At 40.8% G+C, this 13,608-nt stretch overlaps 1 protein-coding gene across 1 annotated transcript in view; it reads right to left on the bottom strand.

Moving 5' to 3' along the window:
• Positions 1-4,290, bottom strand: part of LOC123968709 (glutamate receptor ionotropic, kainate 2) — a 315,329-nt gene extending 311,039 nt beyond the window's left edge. Inside the window, exon 1 of the mRNA XM_046045615.1 lies at positions 4,173-4,290. Coding sequence (XP_045901571.1) covers positions 4,173-4,290 — 118 coding nt within the window. The remainder of the gene's footprint in view (positions 1-4,172) is intronic.
• Between the last annotated feature and the right edge of the window lie 9,318 nt (positions 4,291-13,608).

Genomic DNA, 13,608 nt, shown 5'->3' with positions numbered 1-13,608 from the left:
AAAAAGAGAAAGTGCGCACACACACACACGTGCGCGCGCACACACACACACACACACACACACACACACAGCACATCTTGGATAATCTCCAAGAAAACCAAACCTACTTAATAGACTTAATATCAAGGCTATAAAACCATCATGAAACAGCAGCATCATGCCGTACATATATATGGTCATGAGAATAATAGATGAATCATACACTCAGTCCAGGAGATAATCCACTCCGCACGGCCATCCAGCCACACAAAGGGGGACAGTTTGGCGTTCTGTTAGTTTTGAATCTGAGCACAAGGTCAGAAGTCAGGCTTTTTTACAAATGTCTGTGGTGAATAGACTCAGACTGACAAAACAAACCTGCTCATCCACCTCCACCCTCAGGATCAATATCAGACATTTGGCCAGACTGCTACTTTTTTAATTCCGGTTGCAATGCTAACTACACATGTCAATCACAGTGTGGTATAGGTTGAGGAAAGATCGTGGTTATGGCTAATGGTCTGTGACAGGACACAAACTCCAGGCTCATCCATGAAAGGAATGGTTTTTGTACACATAATAAGTATACAACAATGACTGTGTCAGAAAATTTGCATGGGTTTTACTTTGTTTCACCCATGGAAACACCAACACCAACAATGTGTCTCATAATCCTTTCTGATTTATGTCTTCAGTAAGAACCAAAGGGCTCTTTGGTTCTTACTGAAGACATAAATCTTTAAAAAGGGTTTATTAGTTAAAGGCTCAGTAATTTCCTAAAACACCTGGATACTGTATTTTTTACTAAATGTTACCCAAACGGGAGGAAATGGTGATCTTGATGGGGACTATTTTGAGTAGAGGATAAATACGCAATGTAGTGCTTTTGTCACCTTTTGGTATTTACAACATTAAAAGAGCTGTGTGTTTATTAAAACCAATTCCACCCACAGCTACACTGATAAACTGGAAATGAAATAGGGAAATAGGCTTGTTGATTGAAGGATTCTGTGATTTTCACCTCCCATCTCATACCTAACGCTCTCCGTTGCGCGTTGATCCTCTTAGCCACACATTGTTTCCAAGCAGCTTGCGTTTCTCTGCAAATCTCTTTATTTACAAATCATCAAGGAGGCGGAGGATGGAGCCTGGAGGATAATGTCAACTTTTTTGTTCAGTTATTTATAAACAGCATTCTCAGAGAGCGAGTAAATTTCTAAAGAGGGAGTTTTTCTAGCTTCGACCTGCAAAATTTAGCTTGTCTGCCCCATTAGACGGTGACCTTCATACTAATGCCGAGCGCGACACACCGTGCTAATTCACCTGATTCAATCTCCTCTCTGCAGAGATCACAGGGACCAAAAACAATAAAGTACCAGTATAAATTGGAGCGTTTATAGATACATAAATACTGGTTGAAATTTCTTCTTTTGGATGTGAGGAACCTTGTGGTCGTGGCTCTGATGAAAACTGTTGTATTTAATCCATGACTTTCCATGCTGTGCTTAGTTGGACCTCTTCCTTGACCTACACTTTTTTTGATTATGCTACTTTTCTAAAGTGGTGAACCATCTGCTTTTCACCACTAGCTTATGCAGTGAATGTGTGAAATACATTCTGCTGTAGTTGTGTGAAGTGACCCCGAATATGGCGTCTCCTCCGCACAAGTAATCCAATTTCCTGACCTCACCTGTCTGCAATACAACTCCTCAGAAAATCCCGAACATTTCAGCAGACCCAGCAGGCTGGAGTCGTAGTTACAGAGCTGGCAGGTCACATGTTGCTATGGTCCAGTCTATCGCTCTTACAGCTGATCTGTATCAAGCTTTATCTTCAGAAGGCTGCTGAGAAATTCAGTTATGTGGCTTCTATCATCAGTGCTTGTCAGCATGTGTCTTCTACAGACATAAGTACTAAACTCTTACTCTGCTTCAATCTCGGCTCCAAAGCTGTTTTAAGGACTAACTCTGAAAAAAATTTTTTTACCGCAGCTGGTCAGAATGATTAAAAACAACAGCAATGGCATTCTTACTGAGCTGTTTTTCTTTGGGAAATGAATTTCAAAATGGAAATCCACTTTAGTTATCATCACAACGGCACCATAATTCTTCAACGGCTGAATGAGTTGAACCACAAACTCCTATTTTGAAGAATAGCTACTATAAAATAAATGGTCAAAAACATCATCATCAAAAGTAATGTTGGGATTATTGCATTACTAGCAAGCTCTGTTCATGTCATTTCTCAGAGTCAAAGCTGTTCCAGACGCAGAGGAAATCCCATTTGGGAAGTCAAAATTGAATTGGTGGAGTTAAAGTTGCACAGTTTTGACAGTGGACAAGTCAAGACATACTAATGTGAGGCCCTTGCTTTATCTGTCTCTCAAAGGTTTCCCACCTAAATGGAAGTGTGATACTAAACTGTTGGAGTGCCCCTTCAATATATCTATTTATTTATTGTTTTATCTGGTCAGCTAACTAAAATTCCACTGAGGTTAAACTCAACCGATACGGTTTTCTCCTGCGCCACTGATATGCTCCTGGTGAATGTCTCCACAATTCTGACTGTAGTCTGTCACACTCCATGATGACAGTTTAAAAGCAAACACTCTAAAGGGGCACAGACGCCTGCAGAGCAAATACAAGCTAAAAGTACCTTTGCAAAGGAAGAGTGGAGGAATAAATATATTCACAAGACATGTTGTCCAGCAGACAGGTTCTCTGCTGCTCTATACAGGCCTATTTAACCAAGGAGCAGCAAAGGACTGTAACGATAGTGGGAAGAAATGGAGCACCGGGTATTTCCATCCGCACACTGTATTCTCCTCTACACATGAACCGAATGACTCTCAGCTGGGAGCAAGTCACCATTATGTAAAGAGACTACAACTTTACTGACACCTACAAGGCAAGGGGTTTATCCATCTATGCTTTTAGATCCTACAGCTCCATCAGCAGAAAAATCAATCCTCACCATCATGAATTAAAGAAATGTACATTGTGGATTTCGTTGCTTCTTATTTTTCTTCTATGTAGTATTAGTGCCGTTTCTTATACAAAACAAAAATGGTTGGATTGATGAACAAAATGTAATTCTGTGTGCAATCTGTATATTTCTCTGTGTGTTTTGCTTTACCGCATGTCTACTTGATAAAATAAATGCCTAACTGGATGTATTAAATCAAACATTTTGTTTTAATAAATTGTGTTTTTCCTTCTTTCTGCCGTTCTGTTCAGGGGTTGCAGTCACGCTGTGTGGTGCAAACCAGCAGCTCCAGCATGAAAAAAAAATATTGAGCTGTAAAAACCCACTGGTACGTTGTGTATAAAAAGATACATGACATTTCCACAATATTTACATTTGATGAAATGAAGCAGTTATAAAAACATGCACTTGCGGTGGAAGAATTTCTGTGTAAGCAGCATCACATAGCTGCAATGTGTTGGAACAAACACACTGTAAATACCATATAGTGATGAAATGTTTATTTCCTACTCTAAAGCTGCTTAAGAGAAAATATTCATCATGTTTCTGAAACATGGACATGTGAGCACATTATAAAATCATTATGGATTTTATTCTTCAAAAAAACAGGTGAAGTTAATGTAATAAGTAACATGTAACTGTCTCTGTACTCCTCACACATAAATGCACACCACATGTAAATATAATGTGCAGTACGAATTTATTAATAGCCAACACTCTCACAAATACCGAAGCATCACATCAGAAGTAACAAAATCTACACACACCTAGACAGGTGGGTGGTACTACTATCAAACATTTAACACACACACGTGTGGGCGTGGTGTGAGGAGCATTGATCTGTAAATGTTGAACCTAAATTTCAAACTTTCCAAATAGCAACAAGTTACAGGCTGCACACTGTCACCTCCCTACGGACTTCTATCGTTGACATTTTCATTTCCTGTTTGCCAGCTTGTCACTCCAGTAATGCATGTCTGTACCAACTCTTTGGATGCACTACCCTCATGCTGTTGCTCCTAAAAAGCCTTGTTACACTGCAAACATTAACCACAACAGCAACCTCAACTACTTCCCACAAATGAGGAAAGGGGGGTGGGGGGGGGTCTCCAACAGGTCTTGGTGAGAGCAACATGCTGTCTGGGGGCTGTAAACACAGCAATCAAACTTTTAGGGCTACAGCAGAGGAAAAAGAAAAAGTAACTCACCAAATCTCAAGACGTGTGGCATCCCATGTGAATATCCCACACAGTGTAATAGCAGCAGCAGCAGCCTGACGGTGCACCTGACTCTCGCCTTAAATATCAGCAGGGAGGTATTCTTCATGGTGCTTGTGTGGTGCACAGGATTTTTATTCCCTGAATCGGTAAATTCCCAACAATGTTTTCTCTTTCAACCCTTTCACGTGAAGCAAGGCGGCTGCAATATCATGGCATGATCACCACCGGCGGGCTGGCCATCGGTTTCCCCACATCCATTTGGCAAAAAAAAAAAAAAAAATCACTGCGTGTCCAGCTCACTGCGCCAAGAAGAAACAGCCCTCCGACTCAGCTGAGGAAGATGATGGTGGTGGTGGTGGTGGTGGTGGTGGTACTGGCTTGGCATCCATGCTAGGCAGGGCAGCGCTTGAAGAAATCCATCTACTGAAAGACACGGGCAGAGATTGAAGGGGGTGAGAGGGGGAGAGAGGGGGAGAGCGGAGGTTTGTGGAGATCCAGCGTGACCAAGTGAGAGTGTGAGGGAGTGAAGCGGCGGTCTCAGCAGCCTCGCCAGCCCGAGCTCCTCCTGCTGCACTGCCGCACAGCATCTGACGTAGAGCCAACACTAGTAGTGGGAGAGCGCGCGGGGTGAATTAGGCATGTTTCTCGGCTACCGTTGACCACACTTTGCCCCTTGATCTACATCGCCTCCCGAAAGTGGCATGCCTCCCCCACTCCTCATCCTTCCTTCTCCCTCGCTGATGTGGTGTCCCCTGCCAGCCGGCCGCCGGCTCGGTTCAGTGGCTGCTGCTGGCAGCGGAGCACAGCCAAATCTATGAATTTGAAAATTCGCCTGCGTTTGATCGGAGTCGCTCAAGCTTGGACTCATGTGAGGGCTCCGTGAAGCATACCTGTCACTGTACACTCAACATGATGAATAGCCTCTGCTCACCCCCGTATTTCAGCGCTCATGTTCTATCTTTGGAATTATTACTTTTTTTTATTTTCTACTTTTCCTGAGACTGAGACTGTGCAGCCTGTTAGATAAGAGCCAACCCTCAACGTCAAATTTCAATTTCACGTGTGTCCTCTGACTTGTGATCGCAAGAAGTGCCATATCGTCTCCTTCATGACTGCTGAATTACTGAGTGCCCTTACATGATGTGAAAATTCAATATTTTACAATAGAGCTAGTCTGTAGATCAAACGTTTTACAAATAAATCAGAAAATTCCATAAGGATTTCACAACCATATGGGTTATTTTTACTAGATATCCAGATAGAAGCACACAGTATTGCTGCATTATTTCCAAGGTCTGTAGCCTAAATGGTCAAATTCTGGTTGGTTAATCTGAATAATAATTTCTTAATTTCATAGATTTCTTCTCTAAACTCCACAATTTAGACAGGATTAAGAGTATTGTCTGTATTGTGGTTAGGCTGATTTAAACATGGAGCAAATAAAAAGAATGGCCAGCTGGCCTCTACTGCGCGCTATCAGCAATATATGATAACTGGAAATTAAGAGGGTTTTCAGGAAAACATTAAGCAATGACAAAATGTCCTTTCTTCCTTTAACATACTCAGTTCTGGGATAATAAATATCGTATTGAGATTGTAGACCGCCTCAACATTTAGGCCACAGCTGGTGGAATTTGTTTTACGAGTCTTTGCTTTAAGGAATTTTCAGCTCCACGGACAGCGGCCCTGTTTCAGATCAATCTTTGCAGTCAGGACCACGGACAGAGACTGGGTTTTGAAGCATTGAGAAGGTTTCAGCACCACAGACAGCGACTCCGTGGCCCCTTATGTTCTTTATTTGCCAGCTTCCCCCTCCTTTATTAGCAGAGAGCGTTCTGTTTGGACCCAGTCCATGTGATGGAACAGTTTTTACCTAAAGGGTAAATATTTTTCCATTATGCCAGACCGCTCCCACATTAACAGTCATTTACTGGAGGAAACAAACACCCAAATAACTAAGCAGCCTGACTGAAATGAACTCATTTGTAAGTTGTATGCACAGGCGATGTGATTTTAAAAATAATAAAGTAGTTAGGACCTAATTTGTACTGGGGTAGAGTCAGCACCTAGCCCACCATGCAACGGAACTTATAAGTTGATTTCTCCATTTTTAGAATAGGCTTGTTTATTTTATTTTTCAGGACAGCCGCAGAGAGCTTTAGAGGCAGTCAAACGGCTTCCTGAGCCAATATGTGACTAATGAACGAAACGAAACAAACACATCCGAGATATTTTTACATCTCCCTGTGCAATGAGAACATCGACGCGGTATTTTAACGCACACAGGTAATAAGAGGAAGGAGCAGCCGCAGGTCTCTGAAAGCCCTGCATAAAGGGCATATGTGTGGTTCTGGGGTCTGCGGGGTTGGCAGGCGGAAAAAGCACAGTTGGCGCCAGTGCGTACACTCATTTGGATTTTTTATATTCAGCTCTTTTTACAGTTCAACAAATGCTCCTTTGTAAATGTGAAAAGGGCTTTTAAACAGGCTGAACGGAACCCCATCCACTGGGCAGCGCTGCGCGATGATGCAGTTGATTTAAAGCTAATGTGCTCATCAACTATGGGATTTAAATGCGCGGCTTGTCTCCGCGAGTTTCCACACAGCCCCTGGGCTGGAGACGTTATCTACGGATCATTCATAAAGCGGATCCCCGTAAGCATTTAACGACCCCATAATGTCTTTCAACCTCAACAGTGAAGGCATCAGCCCGAGGAGGAGAAGGAGGAGGAGGAGGAACCCGAAAAGGTGACAAGCGTCTCCAGATAGAGGTCGGGCAAAGACACGGGAGGTCACATCTCTCCAAGGCTTGTTAAACGACACATTCTGAGACATTTAAATGTTGTTTTCGCTCTGGGCGCGCAGCCTAAAAGCTGCTTTTAAACTCACGGATGAACTTAGAATCTGACCGGTGAGGTGTGTAACGGTGTTTTCTGAGTGTTTTTCCAGTTGGACAAAAAAAAAAAGCTCCTACTTCGGTATTTTTTTCCAAAGGTATAACCAGTTCCTCAAAAGATGCTAAGCGCGAAAAAAAAAAAAAAAAAAAGAGAGAGACGCGCAGTAAAAAATATGTAAATCAAGTTGGAAAGAATGGACTTACCCTATGCAGAGATGTAGCGGGGAAGAGTAACCAGAGCAGCACAAAGAAGTTGATTTGTTTCTGAGGAGCAGCCGAGACGCTTCCCCCGCACTTGCATCTGGTAGCGTTGCGCTGCGCTACGGCCGGAGGGGAGACACGCCTCCTGTTGGACGGCAGGACGCACTGCTTAAAGCAACAGGGGGGCACACGTCGGACCAAGGGACTCACCAACACCGACTCTGCAGCCTCCCCCGACGGAGGAGACTCTGTGTCAGGTCGGACTGAGGCACAGTTTGGTCCCTATCCTTCACGTGGACATTTGCACTCTGAGGTATAGCATTGCAATGCAGACACCATTACAATTTGGGAATCAGAGGCGCGAATGGGTGTAAAGGTGTGGTGCTGCTCATGTTGCAGACTGGGTCAGCCCCATCGTGTAAAATGGCACAAAAGTCAGGAATCTGAATAAATGCACAGATATAAGTAATAACAAGATAACATCTCGGGTCTTACATCATTCTACCAAAGATTAAACTGAACACATTTTATTTAGTTAGTTTGCGACGTTTGTGAATTGGATGTCACATGAAATGACTTATTTCTTGTTCATAGATTGGAAGCTGAGCTAAAAGCATGCAAGCTTCACATCAGTTCTACAGACCTTAAGCAGATGTTAAAGGTTTGGTGGTAAATTATATTAAATGTACAGACTTGTTCCCACTGCTTAGGGTTAGGGTTCATGGGAAACCTTTTTAGACCCATCAGTTCCCTTATAATATTCTAAAAAAAATAAAACTGTTCCATAACAGTTTTGTAAAGAGTTGTGAAATTCTAAATATATTTTTATTGCATGTACAGGCACGGGATTCACACATAGGACTTTGTATTTGAAAGCAAATGCAAATATCAGTACATTGTTGTGTGTTTGTGTCCTGAAGCTGTTCAAAGCTTACAGACATTTTCAGTGATGCTTCTTTAACTGTTAAATCTCCTTTAGAACTGTATTCCTGCTAGTGTGGAAAAAAAATCTGAAGCATCAGTTGTTAATAATAATAGTAATAATAATAAGAATAATAAGAATAATAATATTTAGACCATTTGAGGGACACCAGAAGCTTAATTTATGGTGATCATGGTTAACCTGTTCCATTTGTGAGGAACACAACAATTCCACATGATGAACTGTTTATCACAGAGCTTTAACATTTATCTCCAAACACCAGACATACAGTGTTTCTTCCATATATCTGTCCTGTGCGAGGCCTCAGTGGCTTTCCAACCTGATACAATAAATTATTAAGAAAACTATGAAAATTATAAAAAAAAAAAATTTTAAAAGGAAAAACATACAAACAAATCAAACGTCACGTCAGGTTACAATACAGATATTATTTCAGTGTAGTCAGGCAGGAGCGGCCGACGCTGACTCAATAACGTTATTTTGTGTAACCGTGAAGCATATTGAAAAACAGTGTTTGTACTAACATGTACTGTAACTGATTTGTTCTTTAAAACCAGTGAAAAAGTCCTGTGTGGCGAGAAGCTTTTCTCTGTTCAATTTGTTTCTAAAGTGACGAGTGACGATATCTTGACATTAGGCGAGATAATGTCTTAATTCTGCAAAATCTTGATACATCTTGATTTGCATAGAAACAACTGACGTGATCTCCTTTGCCTGGCAAAGTCAGTTTTCCTCAGATTGAGTTCCTGAATAATTGACTTGTTAACACTCCTTTCATTTTGTTTCAGCATATCGGCCAATCCAAAGGCAGGATCAGAAATAAGGGGTGAGGCCATCAGACAGAAATAACTGCAAGGAGATATACAATCCAGTGGTGAAGGAGCACATCACCGCAGTGATAGAGACCTGATCTGAGGCCACAGTCTGGAGCTGAAATGAAAGGGAGCTTTCACCCCCCACCCCGCAGCCCTCACCCCCAACCCCAGTATGGAGCATGAAAAGTTGAATTGTGTGGGCTACAAATAAATAGACAATGACAGCTTTGTGGTCCAACAACCTCTGCTACTCTCAGCCGTGGGACACAACAGGGACTGAAACCCCTGGACGCAAAACATAAGAAAATTTATTTAAAACATTTTAGAGATGAAATATTCAGCCAGAGTGGTTTAGATTTGCAGTGATGATAAATAATAAATGATAAATTCCAAAACCAGTTGATTGAAAACTTAATGTTTCACAGAGTTTAACATATAGAACAGGCCCCTTTTCAAAAACAAAAAGATTTTCTAAATCTAGATGCTACTGTTTTGGTTTTTAATGGTGATTTGGGCCACACGGTAAAAACAGTTTGAGGTTAATAATAAAGAAATAATAACAGAAAGTCAAAATTCAGAAATGTAATGTCATAAAAGTAAACACATCAGAGATAAAAGTCATAAATCAGAGACAAAAAGTCTGCCAGTTTTTAAAAAAAATGTTGGATATACGATTATGAGTTTGTACATTAGGATGCCACTCAAAAATAAAGTTTTGAATTTTCATCTTCCCACCTCCCAAATGTGTTCATAATGTGACAAAAACAAAAAATTTGGATGTATTTTAATAATATTTACTGGTAGCTCAACACTGACAAAGTTTTACAATATTCAACATTTTCTGATTTTATCATGCAATATTAACTTTAATGTCACAAGTTAGAATAATGTAAAAATCCTCAAAAGGAAGACAAACAGCTGCTAACAGTTACTTCATAAGTTAATAATGAACAGTTAAGCATATATAGGTGTCCAGAGAATGACTGTATTGCAGCTTTAGCAACAGCTACATGTGTTTTCAGCCCACAGAGTAACTGCACGTTATACAGTCTATGCACTTAATTAGGGAAGTGATGGAGTGTAAAAGGTGAGCGGTCGTCCACTAACCGGAAGGTTGGGAACCACAAATTGTCCATGGATTGAGCCCCAGGCCTTTCTTTGTGGAGTTTGCATGTTCTCCCTGTGTCTGTGTGGGTTCTCCTGCTTCCTCCCACCCTCCAAAGACATGCATAGGTTTATTGGTGACTCTTAAGTGCCCTTAGGTTATTTTCCATTACATTGAGTGGCACCCTATTGTACATGCTCCCATATACATATATCCTTTATATGTAGTATCTCAACATATGCTGTAGTAACAAATTAAAATCAAATGCTTTTATTGTTCAGTCTGTATGTGATCTGAGCACCATTCCCATCACATCATGGTCTGCATGAGCCACATTCCAATAGGGCCCCATTTATTTACATTAATGAATTCCATTCATATGCTTAGCCAATTAATCACAATTTTCATTCCATTATAGGCAAATTATTACATTTTCAGTTATGTTAAACATTTTTATTACATTTCGTGCACTTAATAAAAACTAGACTGCTACCGGCACAGGGGAGGCAGCGCACATTTGGCTGGGCTCTGTCTCAGAGTCTTGCTTCCTGTTGCAGAAGACAATTTGTAGATTATCCAAAACTTGGGTTGCACCCAAAGACCGTTAGGAGGGTGCTGTGGGTCTGGTCTTGATACCCACCCAGACCCTGCCCAAACCCTGGATCAATGTTGGTAAATCATCAAGTTATTCACGGTATCATGGAGAGTTTAAGATCTGACCCCACAGCTGCCCTTAGATCCTGATTCAGATTCTTAGAATTCTAAAGTGATTGGGGACAGAAATGCACAAGATCACTACCAGCTGCTCGTCAGGATCAGTGACACTGAGGAGAGGATGAAAAGACAGCTTTAAGAGGTGTCTGAAAAGTAGCTTATTCAGTTGAGCACCAAGGACTGACAGCTCTGATAAGGCTGTGATATGAGAATGAATTAATAAGGCTTTATCGTGGCAGGCCTAGGAACCATTCAGCTCATTACAGGCCTTCTACGTGGTACATCAACACTGTGGACATCCGGCCTTTAACAATGACTCGCAGGTAGCAGATTGCATGTCTCACAAGCAGTGCTGGGCAGTAATGCTGCGTTACTGCGGAACTACTGAACGCACCATCCTTGACGGGAATGAGGACAGCGCTGCAGGTCAGCGGCATATGTTGCTTAAGTCAGCCAAATAGCTAAAGGAAGAATAGAGGACGAGGCAGAGAGGCGTTCTTTCCTCAGCCGGATGTATCACCATTATTGTGTCACAGTCTAAGATGCAAAGAACATTGTCGTCCGTTGTAAACTTTGTGCGACCAGCAAAAAGATTTTAACATTTGAACATGCTGCCAGTGAAAGTAATATAGTAACGTAACGTGTAACATAACTAGTTACTTTTATCACCCAGTAGTAAGTCAACTAATATTATTACTTTTTTAAGGAGTAATAAGTAACTAGTAACATTACAATTTCTGAGTAACTCGCCCAATACTGCCCGTGAGTAAAAAACGTGGTGAAACGGTCATTGGTTAGGTTTAGGAAGAGGTTTGGGTTAAAATAAGCGTGTTAGGAACGTTTTAGGTTAGCTGACCTGGTAGAGCATGTGCACGGTGTACAAGGCTAAATGATGCCATTGATTACAAAAATATGTTGATTTGCTTAACGTGCGTCGGTGTGTCTATGCAGGGATTTCCCCAGAGAACAAGCTGCAGCTAAACCTCGTCTTCGACTGTGTAAAGTTTGGGAGACCCAACAACGTGGAGCTCTGTAAGCTCTCTAAATTAGAAATGGCTTATCACAGCAGTACAACTGCAATGCACAAACACTGGAATCATCCTGGAGCACTTTGTCAAGATGGCAGCAAGTCAGCACCACTGATCCTGTTTACTTTTTGTCCCCACAGAAGCCCGATACAGGATCATGAATACAAGTAGTGTGTTTCTGTTAGTAGTAGTCACTGAAAATTAATCTTCTAAAAGTAATTTCTGCACCACTGCTGTCTTGGTAACGTAATGTTACAGACTGCTGTTACAATCTTTGATTGTTGTTACAGTCTGTTAATGATTACTGCATATTAGGCTTCACCGGTGATGAAATAAATCCAAACAAGTTATAACTCAAGTAACTTCAGTAAAAGTACTGATTCTCCAGTTGAGGGAAAGGGTTGAGATGCACTGTTTAAATGAATGAGTGTCACAGAATTCCTTCGGAATTTCAGGTCCAGTATTTTTATGATCTGGCATCTCAGACAGGGTCTGTTATTATTATTATTATTAATATTATACCACACAGGGACATAGAAGTAAGACTAATTTTATAATACGGCACTATTATCGTTATTCTAATGTGTTTTCTTTGTCTCTTTTTCAGAATGATTGAACAAAATATTGAATTATTAATTTTAGACAAGTGTTTTATTTATTTTAGATAAATTAATTAGTTATATTGATCAAATGCTAAAAATATCATTAGATTAATCGACAAAATGAAAACACCTTAATCGATTAATCAATGTGAAAAGTAATCGTTAGGTGCAGCCCTAGCTGCAGGTCCCACCCCTCTCTCTCTGTTACAAATGTGATCCAATACCTGCATCAAGACTTCTAAAGTGTTAGATATCCCCAGAATGTGAAACAGAGATTAAGAGAGCGTTTTCACGCCACAAGGTTTGTAATAAAAGCCCGATAAAGGCACATGGCACGCGTACTGAATCTAGTTTTATTATCGTATATTCCACTAGCTCTTTGATGCAATGGGTATTTTGAATAAGAGAAGAGAGTTTAAGGTGTATAACAATTTATCCAAAAAGGGAAGTGAAGCTTTGACAGAACTAAAAAAAATGACACCAGCATTGTTGATAAAACCTGCTGATAAAGCCGGTGCAATTTGCAAACTCAAACGTGCAGATTACATCAAAGAAGTTGAACGATAGTTGTCAGACCCCATTTACTATGAAAAGGTAGAAAAAGAAATTCTATCTCAATTAAAAAAAAATAAATTGCCGAGAAACTTATTGGAAGCAGGAGAAAGTGTCACATCCTATCACTCCTGTTAATTATTCACAAAAGTCTTGTGTGTTTCTGCTATTGGCTCACTTACTTAAAATAAATAACTTAAATTTTTTATTTTGTCACTATCCTTTCATCCTATGTGCAAGTCTCAATGGTAAATGGTCTTCACTTAAATAAGGCATTGCTAGTCTTTCAACCTTGGTCAAAATTTTACTTTGACCCCCTTAATACACTGATGGCTACCATGCAAGTGCACATCAGAATGGAGCTAACATTACACACACTCAGTTCGAGGTTCAGTATCTTGCTCAAGGACACTTCGACTTGCAGACTGGAGAAGCCGGCCTTCTTATTAGTGGACAACCAGCTGTACCTCCTGAGCCACAGCCGCCCCATGGATGGACAGGGACATTATTAACAACTTAAAGACAGTGGATGATCTAAGCATTGGCATACACCTAGTCACACTGGACAT

This window comes from Micropterus dolomieu, linkage group LG03, assembly GCF_021292245.1.
Source record: "Micropterus dolomieu isolate WLL.071019.BEF.003 ecotype Adirondacks linkage group LG03, ASM2129224v1, whole genome shotgun sequence".
NCBI classification, from domain to species: Eukaryota; Metazoa; Chordata; class Actinopteri; order Centrarchiformes; family Centrarchidae; genus Micropterus; species Micropterus dolomieu.
Note: the sequence above shows the minus strand (reverse complement) of the source record. Positions and strands in the feature narration are given on the sequence as shown.